Source organism: Rhamphochromis longiceps, linkage group LG13 (assembly GCF_057381845.1).
Source record: "Rhamphochromis longiceps isolate RC_006_pf linkage group LG13, R_longiceps_female_GT1.1, whole genome shotgun sequence".
Taxonomy (NCBI): Eukaryota; Metazoa; Chordata; class Actinopteri; order Cichliformes; family Cichlidae; genus Rhamphochromis; species Rhamphochromis longiceps.
The window spans coordinates 16,750,659-16,776,884 of record NC_140569.1 but is presented as its reverse complement, the minus strand read 5'-3'; the positions used below and the strand labels follow the sequence as shown (position 1 = coordinate 16,776,884).

Here is a 26,226-nt window from a genome sequence, read left to right as displayed (position 1 = left end):
TTGCCATATTGCTCCCAGAGAATTATAGTTTAGATTTACATTAAATAACATAGTTACATGACATGCCTCGATGTGCCAGCTGCACTGTGCCACTAAAACATGGAAATGTTGCCTTCCATTAAAAAAGGCACAACCTCCTGTAGATAGCTTAACTACATGGGAATATTCTCCAGATTTTTTATTATTATTCTTTCACCCACATAAATGATCAAAACAAATGACAATCTCTGCGCAAGGAGGAGACGAAGCCCACAAAAGGGAGTCTGACAGCCATTTCCACAACAGATGTTTTTACAGAGGGGTGTCTTCTCTCCGCTGAGCAGTCTCACACATGAGAGACCCCCAAAAGCTTCAGAGAAACGTCCAGAAAACCAACATGTAAATTTGTAACTGCCACGTCTCAGACAAGCAGGCCCACGCCAATTATATTTCTTTAGGAAAAAAACACTGAGAGAGAAAGAAAGAGATGCCGTAAAAGCAAATACAAATGTACATATCAGCAAGGATGGTTTAAGAAAAAAAAAAGAGTGGCGGACAAAATTAAAACTTCAATATCAGAAGAAGACAACAGGCATCGTTATGTGTTATCGTGAAAAGATAAAAGTCCCTATTGATCCAGGTTGTGGGCAAAGGCTGCACTATTGACAGGAAGACTGAATATGTCGGAGGGGCAATATTTCATACATTTGGCCTGTTCACTCCATCACTGTGAGAGGGTGTTTTTCTGGGCTGTATATAATAACACGTGTGCTCTTTATTTCCCTCAGATCAATGGTAATGTGAGGCGGGCCACACAAGATGGATGCCACAGGCAGGTTAACCTATCGACTGCTGAACAGAGACACGCAGACTAAGACAAGAGAGACCAATCCATTTACTGAGATAAACCTAAGCTAGTTGGGATTTGAATCTCTCTGCTTGTTGCTGTAGCTCGACAAAAAAATATATATTCATATCATAATTAAATGTATATTTTTTATGTTATTTCCAGATACAAATTAAGATTTTTCTAAACATCCTGTTAACCTAGCTCTGATTTCTGTGTTGAAGGTGATGGGGGAAGTAGAAGAGGATGGAAAGAGCCAGTGGGAAGCCTAGTGACCATTTCCTGGAGCCAGGACAGGAGGCAGATGAGAGGGCAGGCTAGGCCACACAGGTGGCCCGGATCTGGACCAGGTCAGCCTCACCCTCGAACAACAAGCCAGCGTATCTTGTGCTTATGCTCCAAGTTCTCTCAAGTCACTAACTGGCAGCTTTTGTTAAGGGGGGGAAAAAGTGTAAAAGGTAACATTTAATTAAATTCATATGCCCGCTTTGATTTCATGAGTGTTGTTAATATGGTGCTTTTGTAAAAAATCTACACGGTCTGGCTTTGAAATCTATGACCTTCAAAACCAAGCAGAGAGAGGAGAAATGGATTTCAAGCATCTGATTTGATTAAACATACCTTAGGTTATGATTGTGAAGAAAGCCTTATATTATAAAAGTTTCAACTAATTAAACCACACTGTGCTTGAATTCACTTCGTAAATGCTCCTTTTGTAATGCTTAGGAACAGATCTGTTAACTGTTTAACAAATTCTGCCTCCGCTGAGTGTGCTGATCCCATCTGCGCTGCACAGGTGACTCAACAGAAAATGTGAAATAATTCTGCACCGTTCTATTGTGGATGCAATGCCACGCACTCACTGAGAAAATACAATAAAATCTAAATATGAAATCACTCTGGCTGAACTGCAAAGCGACTGTTAATAGAAGAATACCGTTCCGACAGACGGCTCCGAGCATTATTGTCTAAAGTTGGGTAAGGGGTAATTAATTTGGCATTAAATCATTCAGTGTTTTGGTGAGTCTGATGAGAACTGTAAAATACCTTCTTTTCTTTTTTTTCTCAGACACTGCCTCAGCCAACCCCCAGCCCCCATTGTCTGTGTGAAAATGGAAATCTGTGCCACCAGTACAATATCCACATTATGTGCCCTGCCTCGACATTGTTGCATGACATGCTTGATTGTACCCTGGCATATAAGAACAGAAATGTATAAACATACCATTAGCACATATTAAATTTATCTCCCACTCACATTATTGTGTAAAAGGTAAGTTTTTAAGTTCATTTTTTAATTTTTTGTATTTTCTGAATAAAATTCACCACTTTAGACATTTTGTACAACGCTTTTGATTGGATTTAAATGCAGAAGAAATGCATTTATTTCCTATTTGTTATGTCTTTGGACATGCTTAAGCGGTCAATTTTAAACTTTTACAATTAAATTTCGAAAAAAGAAAACTACGCAATTATGTTGAATTATCATTCCGCCACACGCATGCACAAAACAATCAAAAGGATACAGTTTTGCCACACCACTTTAACTTAATCAACCTGCTCTTCCATGTCTTTAGGTTAAAACTAAAAGTCTAAAACAATCTTTGTAATTATTTACAGTGTTAGCCATCTGTAAGCATTAATATGACTTGTTTTAAATGCTCCACATGTTTTATAGAAGTAAATGTTTTCTTCTGAACCTTAAAAAGGCCTGCAGCAATAGCAGGAAAAAAAACCTCACTAACCCTCAGCTGTACATTCACATTACTGGTATATTCTATTCCATTTTCGTTCACTCAAGTCCAAATTTAACAATTCTGCTCACAGCACAGGCTGAGGTCAACCCAGTACAAGCAGTCCAAACATGTCTCCCACTCACACTGAATGCACTGTAGCCACTGTATGCACAGAGAAAGTCTTCACTCATAAAACCAAATCAAAGAAACCTAAATTTGTACATCAGCATGGGTTAATGCTTTCAGATAGGACAAAATTATAGGTGACTTTTAACAACTTCCAACCCCAACATCATCGACACAACTGTTATTAATCCAAATTTGCACTCTTAAATTGAACTTTTCTGTCTGTTTTTTTGTTTTTTACATAATTCATTTTTGCATTTAAAAACGTAACATTGGGAGCATCTCGCCATCCCAGGAGGTTGTGGAAAATACACAAAGATATTCTAAAATTCTTTTCTTGCTTTCATTTATTTTTATTTTATTTTTCTCCAACTGAAAGGTCTCATGAGAATGCTATCTTTTCAAAAAATAGAAGAGGTCCTCTTGTCACTAATAACTCAATGCTGCCACCCAGTGTCAGCACATCTGTTGATTTAAAACAGCGGGTCTCAGACTTTCTCTGGCATTTCCCCCTTTTTGGAAGCTAAAAAAAATATCAACAGTAAAAAAAAGGAATCCTTTCTGGGTTTGCAGAAAAATCATAGTCATTTAACTTAGTTCCCAAATTTTTCCACCTGGCCTTTCAAAGGCAAAAGTTAATTTTGTCTTTATCATGGTCTGTGAGGTTGATTTAACTACTGAACTTTGACTAGAAGAAGCTATAAATAGGACCTCCAGATGGCTTTTGAGACTATTATTTTCTGTTTGGACATGTGCAAATGCAGTTAAAACCTTGTTTCGTGCATTAAGGTATAAGCAATGGCTGTTCTAAGTATGAGCATGCGCAATATAATATTACAATATGTTCTTCAAATGTGTGTATTACTACTTGCAGGCTGTTCTCGGTGTTGGGAAAACACAAAGAGGGGAAAAACACCATGCTGTCCTTTAATACAGATACTACATGCTCTCCTCTGATACCTCAGCCCCACCTGTCTAGCCATGAGCTCAGAGTTGAAACAGAGTTCAGCCAAGTCGAGAATTGTTCTTGCTTGTTTTATCAGTGGTGTGTACCATATTTCCCGATGAAATACTACAGCCGGCAAGAGATACTGCCAAGGGAGCAAGGAGACAATTGAATGAGCATTAATGATTTACAGGTACATATCTGCTATAATACCAACACAGGCGGAGGTAACTGAGAGCAGGCTCTAATGACATCATTGATGTTGCCTCAGATAACACCTTGATCATCAACTATGTATGGATCTGGCAAAAGATATAAGATAATGTCAAAGTGAGAGTAGACTGTTTACCACCCTACCATAGGCTGGTAAATAGACCAATATTCAGACACTGAGTCAGGAATTTAAAAAAAGAAATCTACACATGTATCAATAAGACAAATGAACTGTAAATCTTGGGTTCGCAGTGGAAGATAAAATGTATTTTCTAAGAGAAAAATATTTGATGACAGCTGGAAAATACTTTGGGGGAAATAATTATTTGATCTCATGCTGAATTTGTAAGTTTTCTTGCTCGCAAGAAAATGAACGGTCTCTAATTTTTATGGTTGCATTTTAATGGAGATGGACAGAATATCAGCCAAAAATCATGAAGAAAACATGTTACACAAACGTTATAAATTGATTTGCATGTCACTGAGTGAAATATACATTTGATCCCCAAGCAAAACATGACTGGAAATCATAATGATATGACATTTCTTCTAGTTGGTCACCAGGTTTACATTCATGTCAGGAGGGATTTGGGGCCACTCCTGTTTACAGAAACTCTCTAAATCCTTTAGTCTTCTTTTACTGCATCTTGGCAGACCCTCTTGGACTGAAGGCTGTTAATCCATGACCCTATTGTGCTTCCTTTTTACCCACACCTTTGTTGCCTTGAAAATATTTTTGGGGCCACTGTCATGCTGGAAGATCCATCCACAGCTTAGAGAAGGAGGCTCTCCGCTATGATTTTATGGTACGTGGCTCTGTCTATAGGCCCCTCTGTGCAGTGAAGTAGCATAAGATAAGATAAGATAAGATAACCTTTATTAGTCCCACACGTGGGAAATTTGTTTTGTCACAGCAGGAAGTGGACAGTGCAAAAGTTATGAGGCAAAAATTAGAATACAATAAGAATAAATACAGTACACAACTGTACAGAATAGAATAAAATAAAATACTATATACAGTAGAATAAAATAAAATAAATATACAATAAGATAAAAATAGAATACAAATACAAATACTATATACAACTGAGTAAAAATACAACGATGACAGAAAGGATTATTGCATGTACGCTTAGTAGAAGAAACAGTCCAAATCATAATGTTTCCACCTCTGTGCTTGACTGTGGGGATGATGTTCTTTGGGTCATACTTAGCACTTCTCTTTCTCCAAACAGGGTGGGTAGAGTTGATGCCAAAGAGCTCATTTTTGTTTTCTACAGTCATTGTGTGTTACCAGTGGTGTTCTCACTGACTGTGGTCCTGACTGTCTGCAGATCATTTACCGACTCATACATATAGTTTTGGACTGATCCACCAACTTTCTCATGATCATCCTCACCTCATAAACCAAAGATCTTGTATGGAGCTTCAGACTGAGGGTCACCAACAGTTGTCACTAGTTCTTGCTGATGGTCTTGTAACTCATTCCAGCTTCTTTTGACAGCTTTTTGGTTTTGCCCATGGTGGCATAGAGGTTGGTGTCTAAGAAGTATCTGTGACTGATTGATTGATTGATTGATTGATTGATTGATTGATTGATTGATTGATTGATTGATTCATTCATTCATTCATTCATTCATTCATTCATTGACTGATTGAATACTTATTTTACCCACTAAGGAAAAAAATGTGACATTTTAAAAAAGGTAACAATGACCTTGAACTGGTAGGTATTAGCACTAATAGCTCTGAGAAAGTCTTACACTGATGTTTTTGCATTCCCGCCATTAGTTATCTACTTACTATCTACCGTCCATCATAAAATGGGTACACTGGATAACCAGGATAACCCACCATGTCACAAAGCTGAAATCATCTCAAACTGGATTTTGCTGTGTTTTATTCGTCAAACTACATTCTTGAACATAGCAATGAGTTCAGTATACTCAAATGGCCTCCAGTGACCAGATTTCAGTGTAACGTAGCAACTTAGGGATGTAGTGGAATAAAAGATTCCCATTATGAATATGTAGCTGACGAATCTGCAAGAATGATGTGATGATATTATTTTAATATAGACCAAAATTTCTTAGGAATATTTTCAGCATCTTGTTGCTGCAGTGAGTGTAGTTCTTTGTTATTTGTAGCAATATTTTGTCACAGTAACTGTGTATTTTAAGAGGGAGCAGGATAGTCCCTTGAATATATATGACTATTTAAAAAACATATGTTAAATAAAATATTATTCTACCATGGTCTCTTGGTTGTTTTGTTTTTTGTGTGTGTGTTTAAGCTTGACAGTGCAGATTCAAAAGAAACAGTCTGAATTGCATTAGATTTCCTTTTTATTTCAATTAAATATAACCAACATTATTTAGAGGAAGTGACGTGCTAATGTTTTGAATCGTGCCGTGCAAGTTTGCGGTTGTCACGAATAGAAATCCCTGTACTGACCTGTCTTCCCCGTATATATCTGGGGAAAACCTTTTAGCTTCATGTCTCCATAATTTCTCTCACAGTAAGTTTTCTTCAATACAAACCCGCTCTTATGTAACAGCATTCGTTTAGGCATTCAGCGTTGAGTGTTAGCTTGCTTGTAGTTGTTGTCAGCTAACGAGAAGCCACTTTGCTAGCGCTAGTTCTCCAAGAGCCTGCAGCTATTTCTCTAACGAGATGCCCAGATGAAGGTTAGCCTTGTGGATCAACAGACACTTGTGATGTTGAGAAAATACGAGTGATATGTGTGTGAATAACAACACACAATATCGTATAGCTTATGATAGCTAAGCCGTGATGCTAGTAATTAACCATTAGCGGGTAAGTAACAGCTGCAGTGCTAATGCTGTGCTGCAAAGCACGAGAGAGGTCATTGTATAGTTGTGTGTGTGTTGTGCTAAAGCGTTGTTAGCTGCATAGATAGGCTGTTGCTTAACTATCTGAATTAATCTGCCTAATTGCAATGGTAAGTCTTTCCTCAAAGTTTGTAATATTATGGTTGCATCACAGCTAACCACATTTGAGATCTGTCCCGCATAAAAGTCATCGCTGCCTGCTAGAGATGCTGGATCTCAAGCTTTTGTAACAACTGGTTTTGTAACGTGTTTATTTCAGCATGAGCTGACTGTGTACCAAATCTGGTAAATGGTGACAGCTGTTAGGTTATTTAAGGGTCTGCATTTGCCACTGCTCAGTACATAACTGACGTGATCATCCAGCACTTTGACTTTTGTGCGTATTCTACCTCACAGCAGGAGAAAGTAATGGACCTCCACAAAATTATCCACAGTGCACTGCAGGAATTTATTCAGACTTACATTACTGATGCAGATCTCAGGTAAGCAGCCCCCAGCCTCATTTAAGCCTGAAAAATCATTTTCTATGGCTTTTGGAAGTAACTTCCTTTCTTACCGTGCCATGCAGCACACTGGATGATGTCCTGTTGTCTTACATCACTGGGGTCCTGGAGGATCTTGGTTCCCAGCAGAGTGTTGAGGAGAACTTTGATGTGGAGGACTTTGCAGAGATGCTAGAAGCTTACATACCTGGCTTTGCAGAAATTGACAGGTAAACAGACTTTCTCCTTTCTCTGGATGGGTTAAGAAAACCACATAACAACTGTACTATGTGTTTTAATGTTATTTCTATTTTTATTTATTTTTTTAATAACAGTTTTTTTTTTTCTTTTTATTCTGCAGTGTCAAAGTCTGTGAAATGATGTTCAGTCTGGCTTCAAAACTAGCTACTGCTCGGACCTCAGGTGGCAAACATGTTCATTTTCTCAGCGTTTCTAAAAGTGTGATTCTGATACCTCTACTATTCTACTAAATGTTAATTTATTTGTTCCTTTTTATTTAGCTCGTGAAGAAAATGGTATCCCCAAGGCAAGGACAGAAGAGATCTCATTGAAGCTCACCAGCCTGCCCAGTGAGCCACCAAGAAGAGAAACGCAGTGCCTTAAATCACAGACAGAGGGAGCCACTGCCAAGGTTATCGATTCACCTGACATCAGCACATTGTTTTTTTACATATTTGCATTTGTCTTTTTGTCCTACTGTAGATATTGTTACATCCATTAACAAATATTCACGTGTCTGTGTTAGCCACCAGTGTCTGAGTGGGAGGCCCAGGAGCAGCACTTACTAGAGATGTTTCCCAAGTGTAGTCTGACTGAGGCTCGCAGCGCCCTGTCTATTGCCAAAGGAGACATGGAGGAAGCTGTTCGTCTTATCATAGAAGGGGATGTTCAACTCAGTCCCACACCTCTTAACGTGAGTCTCTGATACACACAGAAACGTTGGTTTTGTGTTCCTCCTACCTTCCTTAGCAGTCTTTGATGGGATCCTCTTGTCTCAGGTAAACCATGGGAAGAGTATTTCCTCACTGGCAGACCAGAAACTTAAAGAGAGCATCCTTGAGAAGTGAGTAAGAGTGCTAGTGTGACTCAGCAGAACTTTCCTCATTTGTTTGTTTCTTGAGTTTATGACTGTGCTTAATCATACCAGGTACATGCTGGTGGACAGGGAGGAAGATAAGAAAACACACCGTCCCGTTGTTCCCAAAGATGTAAGCTTCCCCTTATACTTCTATTTTCTTCACATCAAATCTGTTTCATGCCTCTAAATCCAGGTGCACTCTGTTGTGACAGGCTCCAAAGAAGCTAGTTCGGTACCACGGTAACCAGGTGGTAACCACGAAAGGAGAACGGTATCAGCTCGTGAAGAAGGACGAGACCGAGGACATGAAGAAGACATATGTCAACCTCAAGCCAGCGCGAAAGTACAGATTCCATTGATGACGAGCACAGTTCTGAAAGAGCAGCTAATGACAGTATTGTTTACACTATTTTTAATTTATTAATTTCATTTAGCCTACATTTTGTTTTTTCCCAATTAAAAGCTGACATCTGCAGTGTTGTCAGAAGCTTCTTTTGGAAAAGGAAAAAAAAAAAGTTACCTTTTCATGCCTTGGTTAAAACGTTGGATTACAGTGTTTCAGTTTTTTATTGAAAGATCTTTTTTTTTTTTTTTTTTTTTTATTATCAGATATTTCAGTCAGGATGTTGTGACTTGCGTTCTTGTGTGTGTTTGTAACAGCCTAACCTATCTACGTTTGGCCATCTCAGCAGGTCTGATGTTGCTCTGACAGTATTGAGGTTGTTTGTTTAAAAAAAATTAATTTTATTTTTTTTTATGCATTTTTCTTTTTAAGCCGTACTGACATTGTGAATGAACCTATATTGATTTCTGTAACTAAGTTTTAGTGGTGCTGTAAAGTTTCTTCTGGACATTAGAATTATCAGCTGTTTTATGTACATATTGATTCAAAGAGGCCAATTTCATTTAGTTTAAAGTTAGGTCCAGAGTTTGTTGGACAAGGACACTGTTGTTGGAGTTTTGCCTCTGCACTCCACCACGGTGGATTTTAAATAAGATAATCGTGATGATTTAAAACATTAGTCTTAGATGTTTATTGGTAAAGTCAAGTCCTTCCTCCTTGTTCTTGTGTAATCAGTGGTTTACAACTTGTTTTAAACTTGCTGTATTTAAATTGATGAATTAATTGCAGTTTGTGAAAATGGAGGATATGCTGATGAAATTGCTTTTCTTACCCATGTAAATAATTGCCATTGTGACCTTTAGTTTTTTGTTTTTTTTTCTATGGTCTTTCAGTTGTGGTGTACACACTCAAAACTACAAAAATTGTCTTTGTCCAACAAATTATGCACCTAACTGTGTATTGTAGCCAGTAGGAGTGCTGCAGATATGTTTGTTCAGGCCTTGAATTTTAAATCAGTTTGTTCAGTCCATAAGAGGAAGTCCTGATTGTTTACTTTAACCACTTTCTCACACACGTATTAGGGCAAAAGGATGTTTTAATATGCAAAGTTTTACGGTATTTTGGTTGTTTTGCCACAGAACACTATCGTCCCCTGCATCTCCCTACATTGTTGAATCGCCTCAGGTCTTACTCTCTTTCTCCTGTCTGGCAGCTCCATCTTCATCACCTCCTCTGCACATGTTCAAACCAGCTCAGCTTTGCCTCTTTGTTTCCAGACAGCTAAACCTGAGCTGTCCCTCTGATGTACTCATTTCTAATTCTGTCCATCTTGGTTACTCCCAGTAAAAATCTTGGCGTCTTTAACTCTGCAACCTAGCTGTTTAAGTACTGAATTTAAAACCAGAGGGGAAGAAAACGCATTACAATAACTTGATCTGAAGTCTGACAGAAGTGAGATTTGACAACCTACGGATTCACAGCTCATCCCTAATAAAGGAGGACGTACACTTCACAGGCCTTACCCAGCTGAAAACATGTCCGTATGCTATATAAATTCATTTTTCAAGACATGTTCAAACAACTGCAGCACTCTACTTTCTAACATTACGAAGTTGTGTGTGTGCTTTCTTTCACACCCCTAATGCAGAGTAAAAAATGCTGCTGGATGACTTCATTTTAAAGTTCATTCCAACAGGATTACCTTTATTTTTGATAGAGATGTTTAGATTTTCAAATTCTCCAATCATGTATTTGTGATAATAGATCATGTGCTTTCAGGGTCCGTTTACATATTACCGAAGTGGTTCTCTTGTCACAGCGCCTCTCATCTCGTTTGTGTTCTGTGAGGTTTGCTTCGCATGTGATTGTGGATGTTTTTTTTCCTCTGATTGGATTCTGATTTCTTGTTAGTTGTAGATTAGGATAAATGGGGTTTTCTTTTAGATATATGCTTTGTGTTTCTTTCTGCGTCCATTTGGACCAGCTATAAGCATTTGTTCTAAATGGATGGTATATAGTTTTCCCCTCGGTGTAGTGTAACAGCTGGGTGTTGGAAAGATGTCTTGTTTCTGGTGCTTATCGGCAGCAATGTTATCTTTAAATACTGTATGATGGTGTTACTGTAGAGCATGGAATGGATCCCCTGAAGCTGTTATAGTGACAACCGAAACAGCTTTCCTCGCTCTGAGAAACTGCTGACGCACAATTTATAGTAAATACTAATTTTGTAGACTACCATATGAGTTGTGTCTATTTATTCATGTACATACATAAGGTGCTAAATTTGAATATTTAAGTTTATTATTTAATTTCACAGCTTTCAGTAATCAGTCAACTCTGAAGAAGAAGAAGAACAAACAAACTTTAATCAGAAGAACAAGGAGATGACATTTAAAAAAAAAAAAGAAACCACAGGCATCCATCAATAAAAAAGGAAAAAAAAAAAAACATAACTATCTCTGCAAATAAAATCATTCTCATCTTTAAAGCAGCTTAATGCCAGTGACAAGCATTTTTACTATAAAATTGGAAAATTAAAAAAAAAAAATAATCTTGTGACATTTAATACCCTGCCCATTTAAGACAAGGCACGCACAGTAATTAATTACCCTAGCAAAACAGTCTTATTTTTACAGAGTAATTAGTACTCAACGTTTGATCACTGCACAATTTGTGAGAAGAACAAATGATGATTACTATCAGGAGTTTAAAGGCTGAACCTTGAGCAGAAAGAAATGAAAAAATATTGACAATATATGTATATTTCCATTTCAAGGGTTCATCTCACTGATTTATTCAGTTACATTATGAAGATACCATCTACTGGTTGGTTTGGCACATACTGCACAGGACACCAGTCAGCCACAACATTAAAGCCACTGATATTTAAGTTAATCAAACTGTTCTGCGAAACCATGCTCCTACTGTAGCATTCGTGTGGATGCTACTTTGACGTGCGCAAGCCACCGTACCCCACTGTGCTCGCTTTTAATACCGTGGCCACACAGCGTGTACCAAATGGTGTCCCTTTTATTTAATGTACATATTAATAACAACTCGAGAGAGCAGCTTAAACTTCTATGACAGCCATCTTTCAAGTCGCTCTCGCGTCAAGATCTTACAAACCTGTTTGTGTGAAAGTAAAAATACATTTTTCTCATCTACAGATGCAAATACAGCATTTTCACCAGGAATTAAATGTTTGTATACATTACAGAATCATTTAATTTCAAAATAGACGTATGTAATATAACATTCTGATTAAGTGTACTGTAGTCCACATCAAGCTTGAAAAGCAAATGCAAACCTAACCACTAGGTGGTGCTTCTTTGTTGCACTGCAATGGTTGATACTGAGCTACATTCCACACATTTTCCTGCTAGTTCACTAAACTAATAGCATTTTAACATGTGAGTTGTTTTAAACCGGTTTTACACCCTTTAACCCAAGAAAACATGATGTGTAATTGTTCTAAGAGGTTTCCACAAATTTCATATTTTCTTTCTTAAAAGTTGCAACTAAATCTGCACTGATCAGCTCATTTCAAGTACCCACTTCTCCTGATACTGGTGTGCAGAGTAGCCCATCCCAAAGAAAGGCCTTGAAGTAAAAACTCAAAGATCAGTTTATAACACACACAAAGGAAAAGAAATCACTGCTAAAAAGAATGTGACATATTCCTTCAGCTGAATATATGACCCCCCCACAAAAACAAAACAAAAACAAAAAAAAAAAAAAAACACTTTTTGAATATTACTGTACTGCATTAACATCTGTGCCTATGTCTTTTTTTTCTTTTCTTTTTTTAAACGAGAAGTCTTGCTGATCGTATCCGAAGCAAGTCTTAGGTAGGCATAGAGGAAACGCAGATAAATATTCCCAAAAACCTCAGCTGTAAAGCTGTCTTTGAATTGCAATAAAGATTATGATTATTACAACATAATGAAATGAAATTTACTAGTCAAGCCAAAACTGTATTACTCCATGTATATGATAAATATCCTGATGTGCACTGTACATATAATACCCCTCTGACTCTTTCATTAGTGGTTAAAATAACAATGCTTCTCTACCAATTTCAGACAATCAACAGCTTGAATTGTAAAACTGAGACAGCTCTGACAGATCGGTACGAATAGACAAAAGAAAACGAGAACATGAATGTTTGATCGATGTTTCTTCTGTTGCTTTTGTATTTTTCCAATGACAATGGCACTCGAAGACTGAAGCACAACGTTTTCATGATGGCCGCTTATTGCCATGCAGTGATGCGTAGCTCCAAAGACAGTGCTTACACACACAGCAGTGTCAGCATCACATGCACACAGTTTCCAAAGCAGTCTAGTCAGCAGTTTTTAAGGGTAGGGGTCTAACTAAGATCCTGCTCGTATCGCCCTTTGATCATTGTTTTCAGCAAAGGTCCGACCTACAGTAAAAGAAAAAGGTTTTTTTTGTTTAGGATAAGCTACATCACGTACTCTTACTACACGGTTATGCTCACTGCATTGTCCTGAACTGCATATATATCTTTCCTCTGTACTAAATCAGGTAAGCCATAAATATTCACAGTAACTGGGTTGCTGGAAGGGTCAGCATGCCCCAGTGATTTCATGTAACAGGTGACCTAAATGTGGATCTTATTTGATGTTCTAGAATCAGGCAATGTGACATTCATGTGCAACTTTGTGCAGTCATGTACACTGCCAGTACTTTAGAAACCGCTCTTTTCTTTTTTTTACCTCATGTGGATCTCCGAGTGCTTCTCCCAGCATCTTTTCAATATTCCTCATGATGGCTACTTTCTGATGAGCCCGCAGAGGGTATTCTATCCTCTTAGGTGTGGGGGCACCCTGGAAGTACATGTAATAGCTGAGCAATCATGAACAGACATGTGGTGGCAATATACCACATGTTTTAAAGTAACTGTACATACTTTGTACCAGAAGTTTACAGTGATTGTCACTCCACCATTCAGCAGCGATTCAATGTGATGCCACCTGAAGACAGAAGAAAAATACAATCAACTAAATCCAGTGAACTGAATGTGTTAGAGCAAAATTAACCATCACTTAATCCCAGCATTACAAATGCAAGTAAGAAACTACAAGCAGTCTAAGTGAAAATAAAACAGAATGTCAATGGTGTAGTACCCCAGTATCCCAATTTCTTGTAATGTGTGAAGTAAGTGATATGTTTTCTTGTCATTGGTTGTCTGTGCATTACTGGTGTTAGCATCAATCAATCAATTTATTTATAAGCACATTTAAAAACAACACAGGTTGACCAAAGTGCTGTACATAGTAAAAAAGTAGATCAAACACACACAAAGAACAGAACAAAACTCAGTGACAATTAAAAGCTAGAGCGTAGAAATGTGTTTTCAAACGGGTTTTAAAAATGTCAAGTGTTTGAGAGATCCTAATTTCAAGATGCAGACTGTTCCAAAGTTTGGTTGCAGCAATCGCAAAGGCCCGATCTCCTCTGTTTTTTGGCCTGCTTCTAGGGACAACTAGAAGTAATTTATCAGCTGACCTGAGAGTTCTACTAGGAGTATTTTTAGTTAACAGATCAGAGAGGTATGATGGAGCTAATCCATTTAGAGATTTAAAAACAAGCAATAAAATCTTAAAATCAATTCTACAACGTACTGGAAGCCAATGTAAATGAGCCAAGACTGGGGAAATATGGTCATGTTTACGTGTGCCGGTCAGGAGTCGAGCTGCAGCATTTTGAACTAGCTGAAGACGAGAGAGCAGAGCCTGGCTGATACCAAAATAAAGACTGTTACAGTAGCCAAGTAGTCAAGCCTGGATGAAATAAATGCATGTAGTCAGCAAATGACAAAATGTTCTTAGTTTTTGCAAGTGCCCTGAGCTAGAAGAAGCTGGCTTTTACAACAGAATTTATTTGTTTCTCAAATGAAAAGCTGCTATCAAAGAACACTCCGAGATTCTTTGCAAGCACTGCAAATAGTACAATCTCAGTTTTTTGGTCGTTTACATTCAAAAAATTTAATGCAAACCATGATTTAATGTCATCGAGGCAGTCTAGCAACACTTTTAGAGAGTCCGTAGAATTATTTTTAAGAGGAAAGTCAATTTGAAAATCATCTGCATAACAGTGAAATGAGATTCCGTGTTTCCTGAAAATAGAGCCTAATGGGAGCAAGTAAAGGGAAAAAGAGTACTGGGCCCAGGATAGATCCCTCAGGAACCCCACATGTAAGGTAAGTGGATGTGGATGAAGAGCCACCAAACCTGACAGAAAAACTTCTATCAATTAAATAGGATCTGAAGCATTCAAGTGCAGTTCCTTTAATACCCACACAGCTCTCCAGTCTTGATAAGAGAATCCCACGATCTACTGTATCAAATGCCACACTTATATCTAAAAGCACAAAAATGGCAGAGTTACTAGAGTCAGCAATTAATAAAAGATCATTAAGAACTTTTAAAAGCGCAGTTTCAGTGCTATGTAGCGCTTAATGCATAATGGTGGCAAGAAGACCTCTACGCTGCCTTCTTAATGACCACGTCCTCCATGATCAAGACCAGTAAGATCATAATCCATGTACAGGAGGGGTTTCAAGCGTACGACACGTGGGCCAGAGGTAACCCACCAAAGGATCCAATCCAGCCCACAGGATGCTTTTGGAAAAGGTGGTATTTTAAAGGAGGAGGCCAAAACTTTTGAGCCTTTAACTGCATTTTCATTAGTTTTAGTCTATACCAAGACATAACCTGTAATAACCTATAATCTGCCATACACCAAGTAGCTCAACAGATAAACACCAACTGCAAGAAAATTTTACTTTTTTATTGTTAGTATTCATTTTAAAACCATTTACAATAGGATTTGGGGGGTTTTTTTCCAATGATTTTACAAAGTAAATAATGGAACCGTCTTTCATTTCTTTACAGTACAAGCCCTGCTGACCGGTTCATTTGATTTACCACAGCATTATGTTGACAAACAGATATATTGATGAAATTGTACTTTTCTTAAGACACATTTGGCATTAAATACGCAGGTAACCTTCTTCACACTCAAAGTAACAATTTTGAGGTGTATTTCTTTATACGAGATATTGGGCAACATCTTTACTGGTCCACCCCATTTAAGATGAAACTGAGCTTTATGTGACACATGACGTAAAATGATTTTTGACACCCCTGATCTGAAGGAAATCAAGTGCTATGCAACACATACAGCAAGTCATGACATCACTCGTCAACACAGAGACTCATGTCAACAACCTTGCTAAATGGTTTAAACTGAAAAATGTACATCAGGAGCAAGAATTTGGTTAAACTAAGGAGTGCACATGAAGTTTATGATGGAGAAAATGGAAAAATGCTCATTAAAAAAAAGGGACCAAAGGGTTTGTTCACTGTGCACAAATTTCACCAAAATCTGACTAATGCTCAAAGCGGAGTAGTGGATTGTGAATCGTGGACAGATGGACAGACAACTGACTCCTCCCCATGGCACAAGCTCATTTGTCCTTTGGCTACATTAGCTAAAATAGCAAGGCATAATACGATGAGCAGACATGTACTGAGTGACAAAGTGACACAAGACACTACTTTTACACTAAAAAAGGAAAAGATCATGTTTTAAAACCTCTTAAATGACAGAGGCGGAATACAACGCACACTTCCTCCTCACATGGATGTGAAAGTGCGACTCAGAGAACTCCATCACATGACACATTAATGTCACGCTTGCTTTTTCTGGGCTAATTAATGAGGCCAACCTAAACCAAACGACTGATGGATAATCCTGCAACAGCCTGCTAAGTGCTTAAATAAAACAAAGCCATGCCGAGAGCATGAAAACACAACAGCTGACAGGGCTTCCAAGAAATGTTTGCACACATAAGATTGACAGAAAGATCACAGAGATATTATTCTTACCAGTACATTGGGATGTAGAGCACGTCTCCGGGGCCCACGACAGCCTCATAGCCAACAACATTTTTAAAATTTGGAAACTTCTCATGGTCTGGATTATCAAAATCAACCTATAAATGAATAAATAAATTATATAAGAAACAGGAACATATTACTCATCTGTCTTCATGAAATATAAAACACATTTAAAAAGGTGCAGATTAAAGTTATTAAGGTAAATTAATAAAACAAATCTAATGTTATCACATTAATGACGTCATTGGAATCAAACTTGGGTGTATTGCTACATACAGCACACAAAAGTTTGGTTTCACTCATCAAAATGTGAAAAATAATTATATTAGAAAGTTAAAGATGAAATATTCTTTTCAATATATTATGCAATGTTGTATTATTTTTGTATTTCACAGTTTTTACAGTATAAAAAAAGGAAAGGAGCAAAGTGCAAATGAAATAGAACCCTAACCCTTAATGCAATGGAGCTAAGGCTTCTTTATAATCATAACTAATTAAAAAATAAAAATATTACTAAAACCTTATCCAGTTTTCATGTGCCGTCTATGCAACTGCCTGGTGTGACACATTTGAATAATTATGTTACTAAATTCCACTAAATGTGTTGTTAATGTGTTTCAGCTAGCAAGAGATTATTTAAGCCTAGCTGACGCAGTGAGCAGCTTCTCATCTCTAAAACAACTCTGCAGCTAGACACATCCTGTGGTTGTGGCGAAGATAATATTCTGTTACTGAAGGGTCAAGTTACTCTCCTGAATCAAGCACAGAAAATCACTTAACAACTCAACAATCATCTTTGAGTTAGAAATGTGGTTTTAAAATAAGTTTTATAGAGAAAGCATTATGATCTGGGGTTGCTTCGGTTGGTCAGGTTGAGGTTTAAGAGAATTACAATTTAAAAAGTGAGGTGTATAAACTGAACGACCAGGTTTTTTTTAATCAAAGGCTTTTTTTCCTGAGCTTCCAAGATTAATTGGGCTCAAATTGCGAAAGAGTGGTTCAGGGAGCATGAGACATTTTCACACATGGACTGGCCACCCGAGTCGAGACCTTAACCCCACTGAGAATCTCTAGGATGTGCTGGAGAAGACATTAGGCAGTGGGCCAACTCCCCCACTGTCAACACAAGAGCTTGGCAAAACATGAATGCAACTCTGGAAATAAATGCTGTGACATTGCACAGGTTTATAAAAATGATGCCACAATGAACGCATGCTGTCATCAAAGCTAAAATTGGTCCAATGAACTATTAGACTGTGTGCCTTTTTTCTTTTCCAGGCAGCGTATATGGACACAGTGCAGGCATCTGCACGTGAGCATGGCCGAAAGCCTTTTCGCAGGATGGAGCTGGCTTTGGACCGGAGATCAAACATATGAAGCTTTCTGTGTGTTGTGCGTGTCAAACAGGTAAGTATACAATGTTGGGCAAGCGTCACCTTTCAACCCATCATTTCATCTCTAACAGAAAACGCAGAGTGGCACAAACACATACTGGCACTGTGAAAATAAAAATCTGATAGCCTACAGAAGAGAAGGCTATCACAGGATAAGCAAAGGTAACAGTTTCTTCAAATTTGTAATGCAAATAAGGAGTTCAAACAAATGCCGCAGGGCAAGTCTGGAAGAGCAAGAAAACTGCATGTCGGATTGCCACTGATGACCTGCAAAAGACTGAGAACATTTTAACAGTCTCTGGAGTGGTGGTGCACGGTCTTACTGTGCAGCAACACCTCTGCAAGTTTGCAAAGTAACATCTAAGCAAGCCTGACACAATTTGTAAATCCAAACTGATATTGTTGAAATAAAACTGACACCAATAAGCAGCCTGGCTTAATAACATGAACCCCTCCTGAATGGAGCAGCTCAAACACACTTTGGGTTTGTGCTGCAGCTAGTAGTATGGGAACATTTAACCGGGAAGAACGCATTTATGTAAATGCCAACTCCTGGAAGCACATAATGATAGTTTAAAATCCATAACAGCAAGGAACACAAAATACAGGTTGCACCACAGCCCTCAGGCCCTTAAAGTGAACATCAACAATATATTTATAAACCTCAAAGGAGAAGAGCATACAAGACCCATACAAGAGAATAACACAACTACACATCTTGCAGGATAAATTGGTGAAAACTTGCCAAACAAGAATTGAGACTGAGTAGAAAGAGGAAAGAAAAAAAACATCTGTATGGCTTTGGCAAAGAGGGTGTCATTAAGCAGAGAGTGATCCTTTCCTTTTTTTGTTATTTTAAAACTGCAAAAAATTTAAAAATTTAAAAAATGGAAATAACAGTGTCATCTTGCTGAAAGTTTAAAGAAATTTAGCAACTTTCGGGGTGGCTGTAGCTCAGGAGGTAGAGCATGTCAACTGCTGATTGGAAGGCTGGTGCTTCGATCCCTGGCTCCCCCAGTTTGCATGCCAAATATCCTTGGGCAAGATACTAACCCCGACTTGCTCTCCGATGCATCCATCGGAGTATGAATGTGTATGAATGACAGTTAGAAAGTATAGATAACTGTGTATGGGTGAACCCAGCATGTTGTATAGACTCCAGTAGAGTAGAAAAGCGCTATACAAGAATCAATCTATTCATCTTATTCTTTAATCATTTGACCAAATTTCTGCACCTACAGTACAACTTACTTGGCTCTGTCTGTCACAGGGGTGATGAACAGGGTATGGATAGAGACATTCAAACTGGTCTGGCGGGAAGAGGATGCATCTCTTATGGCCTTTAATCTGTGCAAAGAAATTCTGCTGCTCGTCATAATGCGCTGGCGTCACATTGCCTGCGGTGACAGATTAACAGAAAATGTAACGCAGGGGTGACAAAAATAACTTTGAACTTATTTTCTTTCTGCTGCCAGAGCCTCACCCTCCATGCCAATGAGCAGGAGGTTGGATGTCAGCTGTCCCCAGCTTCTCTTGGCTTGCTGCTTGTTGATCCAGTTCCAGTTGAAACCAAGAAAGTCAACAACGATCTTCTTTCCTACTGTGTCGTTCAGCGTCTGCTGCAGATATACCCTTGAAATGCACGAGAAAAGGGCACATGCAAAATGTATGAGCCTGAGACAAAAGTGGTATAAAATACACTGGCATTATAGTGTACAATGACAACTTGTTTACCAGCTCCTGTTTCAGCTGACTACATCTCCTTTACACCACAAAGAGAAATTTAGCATTTAAGGAAGTGGCTAGTTTAAATCCAAATAGGTAAAAGCCGCTTTGCGTGTCGGCAAGTCAACAGTCAGCTCTCTTTAGTAAATGATCTGTCTGTGTGTGTGCTGCCAGGCCAAGTCAGGTCACAGGAATAAGCTTCTCCCATGGTTCTCTGGTGGAAATGCTTAGTCATGGCCACCGCTTTCCTCTGCTGCATTACGCTGTGAGTGTAAAAACCCTTCCCTATTAAGTACACCTGCAGCACAAACACATCTTGTCCCTGACATTCAATGAGGCCCTCGTGCACCATATTTCTATACTTAGGGGTGCACTTAAGTGGTCCGCAGGTGCGCATGCGCTGTCAAAATAAAAGACGCGCACCAGATAAGAAGTTGTAACGCGCGTTTGCGTACATAAGATTTTGTGGAGGAGGACAGACATTTGTTTAGAACTCTTAAAGATGTCGAAGAAGCAAGCTCCTTTAAGCAATTACTTTGGTGTTCCTCCACCTCCAAAGAAATATCAGGAGTCCGAACCGCAAAAGAAGCACGTATTCTCGGAAAAGTGGTTGCAGGAGGTGAGCTGGTTTCAAACAAATGATGAAAACACAGAGATGGGGTGCAGAATATGCCATGAAAATCCCACTGTAGTGGACAAAAACAGTACCTTTGTACTTCTTAGCTGGTGCGTGTCTTTTATTTTGACAGCACATGCGCACCTGCGGACCACTTATGTGCACCCCTGTCGATACGCCTATATAACAAACACACCGCTTCGACTAAAATATCATTTCATCCTACCTTTCATCTCCTCCCCTTTCCTCCGTTTCGTGCATTTGATCCACAAATTCGTTAAACTTCATTTCCATTCGCTGAGACTTCGGGACAAAGTTCTCAAAGTTGCACATTTTTTTCTCATCGTAGTAAAGGAATTTGTGGTTTCCTGAAATGTAAACAGAGAACTCTCCGTTTCCAATGTTGTCCTTGAGGTATGCGATATCCCATTTGAGAGCTGGGTACACGAGGTTTGTGTCTGTCAAAACCACCGGTTCCTGAAAAAAATAATAATAAAAAGCATTTCAACACAACAGAAAAATCTAACTTTATTTCACGCAATTGAAAGGTGACGTAAGTGACTTTGAACATGGCATTGTTTATGGAGACCGGTCAGAATACTTCAGTCTGATAGGAGGAAAAAGTAACTCATCACCACTCATCACGCCCAATGCATAAGAGCATCTCTGAATACAAAACACATCAAACCTTGAAGATGGGATACAGCAAGAGAAGACCAGAATGGAACATGGACCATGTCCATTTCGCCTTGTATCAACCATTCACGCTCCTGGTGGTGGTGAAACGATGTGGAGGATATTTTCTTGGCACACTTTGGACCCCCTGAGACTAACTGAGCATTATTTAAACACCACAGCCTACCTGAGCATTGTTGCTGACCATGTCCACCCCTTTATGACCACAGTATCTTCTTCTGATGGCTGCTTCCAGCAGGTTAACATGCTATGTCACAAAGCGCAAATTATCTTAAACAGGTTTCTTGAACATAACAATGTTTACTGCATTCAAATGCCCCCCCTATTCACCAGCTCTCGATGCAATAGATGACCATCACCATTATAGTGAAATGGGAGATTTGTATCATGGGCGGGACTCCAAAAATTCTGCACCAACTGCGTGATAACAGCATGTCAATATGGACAAAAATCTGCCAAATGGTTCCAGCAACTTGCTGAATCTACTACTACTTTTAATTCTTTATGGCAGCGTGGAAAAATCTCACAACTAGACTTCAGTAGATTGCAGATTACAGTCAAGTGATTTCTGTTTTTCTACTCCACCCAATTCAAGCGCCTAATCCTAGCTGCAATGGCCATCATAGGTCAAAAAAAACCCAAAACAAAAACAGCTGGCCACTGTTCGTCTGCAATTAGTGCAGGCTGTCAGTCCACTGTTTACCTTATCTGTCAATATGCCAATTTTCCACATCTATTTACTCTGAATGACAACGTCAAATTTTGTGAAAGGAGTCCAATATGAGTTGATGGATCAGTGAAGTTCACAAGCATGTTTTGCATTTTTTCATATTTCAAAGGTCTGACTTCAGTTCAGGAGATGAAACGTGGGGTGAGAAGGAAGAGAATGAGTGGAAAAGAGGGAAAACAGAGACATAATGAAAATATACATGTAAAACTGTTAAATAGTCAAACAACTACTGTATTGAAGACAGACAACTTGGTGGCTTTTGCGAATCTGTGCCCTGTCTGTTTTTTTATGGACTAATTCTAGGCTGTTAAAATGCATCAATCTGTTAGAATATGTAATTATACACTAATAAGTGTAAATCTTTGATTACAGTGTTCTTTTTGCCATTAGAAATCCAACCCAGTACTACCAGGCATACCTAATATAGTGGACAGCGAGTGTACAATGGTAGGATAAAAATGTAAAGTTTTACTTTACATTTCTCACCTTTATGACCAGCACATAACTATGCTGCATAAATTAAGAGGAATGCAAAAAGACTGCTGAAGTGTCTTTCAAGGGCGACTTTTCAAGCTTTTAAGTAAAAATAATAATAATAATTAATTAAATTATTAATTACACATAAAAAATAAACATTAACTGTTGCTGCGTGTATCACCATGTTGATTTTGTCGCATTATTGTTCATAAAATCTCCCAAAATATTTGTTTAATAACTGCTCTGAATGCCATTAAAATAAATATATCCCAGCAGCTTGCAGCGGGCTGCACGGGGAGTATATGGCAGCACACTCTGAGCTACGAGGCCTACGTGACTAACTGAACGTACACCGCTGCGCGCGCCCCCGCCGCCCGCGTGTCTCGTACGTTGTGCACTGTACTGGTTCTCGGTTTCACTTTCACCGGACAACTGGGAGAATTTTCGGTGGCAAAGGCTTGAAATGATGCTGTAAATCCTCGACGCCGTCAACTAACTGTAACGTTTTGAAATATAGACACTTTAGTTATGGTCTGTGTTTAAATTAAGATGGCAGGTGGAAGCAAATAAGGGGGGAAACTGCCATTTACTTCAAATACATCTTTTTTTTTTCTTTAGTTTTTACGCCCGCGCTTTATGTGCGTCGTTTTAAAATAGTTAAATATATCTCATTATTTTCCACTCTGCCTTAATACTGCTGGGAAAGAGAGTCGGTAGTTTTAATATGGATGTTTTTGTTAACATTAAACAGCTAATAAGGCGACACAATTGACATGTCACATTTGAAGCCGTGTTTGGTAGCTACAGGGGTCACTCCTAGCACAACCTGTGATCTACATTACACATACCCCTCAATGTGTCTTTTTTTTCACTCATGTATTAATGGTTGAATCAGAATGGCTGCAGCTGTTAAAAGCAGTCTCTCCAATATGACAACACCAAATAAACAAATTCCAGTGTAAAAGATGCCTATGATAATGAATAAACGGGGGCAATTATACTCATTTGATTATCTCTGAGTGCATTTCCCCACCCTAACCTGCCTTTGCTAAATATTCTACACCATCATACATATTACTATTTTTTAACTGTTGCACAATTTGCAAAGTAGAGATCTTGAAGCCCAAATACAGATAACTGCACCAGTTTTGAGGAAGTTGGAAGAGCACAATGTGTAAGAAAAGGTGTGAAAATGTGTAAGAAATTTTCACTTCCCTTGTTCCATATATGGTAATAAAAATGAAGTGTGAAACGTGAGTAAGCTTGACAATATTACTATCCGTGTTCTGTTACTATTCTTAGATAAACATGTCTCAAGAGCTGAAAACTGTCATGGATTAGTGTGCAGAAGAATAATAAAAAGCAGAGCAGGAAGCTGGTTTATTTGGAGAAGTATTAGTAAGATGACACATCTACTTCTGTGCAAACCAATTCTGATTACAAACAGAGAACGTGTCAGCTCTATTAATGTGCCATTTTGCAATATGCTTTTGTTGGGCACATACACCTACTCCATAAAGTTTTATAACGCATACCATATCTTAAATGAGGAAAGTTAATATGGTTAACAGTACCTTTATAGCTCTATATTCCACATTAAATTCTTGTGAGACAACACTGAAGTGATTAGAGTTTTCTATGGGGAGTGACTTAGGTGTCACTTCTTTTTAAATGCAATGGCCTGCATAGAAGCCATGCACCTATACATGATTGGTCAGTGGCCCATCAGTAAACTCCTGTAACGGGTAACTATTGTCTAGAGAGGTCTCTTGGTAAAAGGCTCCAGCTAAATTAAACAAAGAATAAGAGCAATAAAAGACAGTGGACGTATTATGATATTGTTTGCCTGCTCAAGATAGAAATTATTACAGCCTCAACCTTAAGCAGACGAGGCATGCATTTCACTTCCATTTGTTATGGTTGGAATTAACCTACAGCTGTTTCATCAAGAAGTTGGGGAGAGGTGAAAAACCTATATCAGATAAGACACCACAGAAACGCTGATTCTTATAAACACTTCTGTGTGTAGACCACAATGATGATCACCCCAAACAGCTCTGCAAAGTCACAAAGCACAGATACCGGATCTGCTTATATTAATACGTTTGCGTCCAAATGTGGAAGAAAAAGAAAGCATCTTGCTTTGGGTGTAATGTGCTGTCACGAAAACCCATTTACAGTGCCAAATTCTTACATGGCAAGCTGGAACTCTGAGGATTTGAGCTTGAAAATTAAAGTCTCTGTACTAAATTTAAATGCATCATACAGATTTATGTTGACCACACTGAGCTGATGTAGTGTTGTGATAAAAACAAGGCTAAATCTGTCCAGGATGTGTCCTTGGACACTAAACAAAACTCTAAGATTGTTCGCGATCTTTCACTGTCACCGCGTTGGTAGATAACCTGAAGACTGATATTTCTTAGATGAAGCTGTTACTAAAATGTTTGTGCTGCAGCGGTACTTTTTTGGTTTCTGTAAAAACACGGGGTGCAATTTTAGCGAATCTTAGAAGTTCCCATAAGCTAACTTAGCAATTTTACCTCATTGTTTATTAGCATTTCTGCTCTCGGGTCCGTGTGAGACAGCCTGGGAATGGGCTTGGTGGGGAAAGAATACTTTCGGAGCTGGGATTCATCCCAACCCCGGCTCTGGACGCCAGAGAAAGCGGCACCACCTTCGCTCGTCGCCGGGTCAGCTTCCACCACGGTCGCCGCTGCCATGGTCGTCGACAAGCGCTGATTAGCCGCCTCAGTCTTCCCCTGAATAAAACAACCATACACCGGTTTTCGCTGCTAACGATATCCCGCTAGGCTACACAGTCAGCAACGGCACTCTCTTACAAGCTTTTCCATTCACAATTATTAATCGGTACAAGAAAATGTGCGCAGTCCCACAGAGAGCACACAGCTCCGCTCCGTGCAACTGTTTGTTGACAGCTAGAAAACAAACGAAACCAACTCATATATACTCTGGTCTGATAATGTGATGCTCAGAATATCGGACAGCGACTCCTAGCGTTGTGGCTGACTAAATGCTACTATTGCATCTATTTCCTTTCACCACAAGGGGGAGCAGTCGCACTTACTTTTTTCACAGTTGTGCAGAAAGTCGATAGCAAAGAGGCAACGAGCCCATCAGTGATAGGTTAAAAGTCACACTTATATCATCTAGTGTGCAGATACAAGCTGGAAGACTTTGTTAACATAATGTTGTTACTTCTGAAAAAATATGTCCTAATTAGAGCTCAGCCTACATGTAATATGAATATTTTATTTAAGTGCTTCACTTTATTCCTCTGTTATGCAAAATTTTATTGCATAAATCCGATATTGCATGGTTTTCAATACAGGAAACGCTAGTGTAATTTTAACAGGACTTTTAATTCACAGTGACAATTAGAATAGTTTAATATAATGGACATCAATTATATTGTTCTATACAATGGCAGGGCAAACGATGGGGCTGAGTTGGCATTGACCCCCATAGTTAAAGTACCATAACCCTCAATCAGTGTAAATATACCTCCACCATCCACTTTATTAAATACACCCTATTAGTACTAGATTGGACCCTTTTTTGCCTTCAGAACTCCCTTAATTTTTCATGCCATGCATTCAGTCAGTTGCTATCATGTCCAATATAGAGACAGAGTTGCTGCAGATCTATAGACTGCACATCCATGGTGCACTCCACTCCACTCCACTGCATCCCAGAGGTGCTCTATTGGATTGAGATCTAATGACTATGGAGGCCTTTTGAGTACAATGAACTCCTTGTTGTGTTTAAGAAACCAGTTTGAGATAATTTGAGATTTAAGGCATAGCACATGATCCTGCTGGTAGCAGCCATCATAAGATGGGTACACACTGCTCATAAGGTGGTGTGGTGTTTGGTCTTTAAATGATGCGCAGAGGAACTACTAAGGAGGAGCCCAAAGTGTACCAAAAAATGTCCCTCACCCCGTTACACCACGGCTGAAAGCCTGAACTGTTCAATGTTGTTTGTGCCAAAGGTTGGCCCTATCTTCCAAATAT

At 38.7% G+C, this 26,226-nt stretch overlaps 2 protein-coding genes and 1 long non-coding RNA gene across 4 annotated transcripts in view; 2 read left to right on the top strand and 1 right to left on the bottom strand.

The window, feature by feature from the left end:
* Positions 1 to 26,226, top strand: part of LOC146655576 (uncharacterized) — a 249,683-nt gene that overhangs the window by 190,692 nt on the left and 32,765 nt on the right. The gene's annotated exons all lie outside the window — the stretch shown is intronic.
* Positions 6,244 to 10,844, top strand: cuedc2 (CUE domain containing 2). Of its 2 annotated transcripts, none has more exons than XM_085428021.1 (9): positions 6,244 to 6,365; positions 7,096 to 7,181; positions 7,268 to 7,411; positions 7,543 to 7,604; positions 7,703 to 7,833; positions 7,948 to 8,115; positions 8,201 to 8,265; positions 8,350 to 8,410; positions 8,493 to 10,844. In XM_085428021.1, exons 2-9 carry the CDS (start codon positions 7,108 to 7,110, stop codon positions 8,637 to 8,639), a joined length of 852 nt encoding a protein of 283 aa, XP_085284147.1. In that variant the 5' UTR covers positions 6,244 to 6,365; positions 7,096 to 7,107; the 3' UTR covers positions 8,640 to 10,844. The 2 variants fall into 2 exon arrangements, with proteins under 2 accessions (XP_085284147.1, XP_085284148.1); XM_085428022.1 differs by having other exon boundaries at positions 6,261 to 6,365; positions 7,099 to 7,181.
* hif1an (hypoxia inducible factor 1 subunit alpha inhibitor) lies at positions 10,986 to 25,142 on the bottom strand. The gene is made up of 8 exons (XM_085428020.1): positions 24,733 to 25,142; positions 20,513 to 20,763; positions 19,429 to 19,577; positions 19,197 to 19,342; positions 16,540 to 16,646; positions 13,557 to 13,620; positions 13,363 to 13,473; positions 10,986 to 13,049 (listed from the first exon to the last, which is right to left on the bottom strand). The coding sequence occupies exons 1-8, from the start codon at positions 24,910 to 24,912 to the stop codon at positions 12,993 to 12,995; spliced, it is 1,065 nt and encodes a 354-aa protein (XP_085284146.1). The 5' UTR covers positions 24,913 to 25,142; the 3' UTR covers positions 10,986 to 12,992.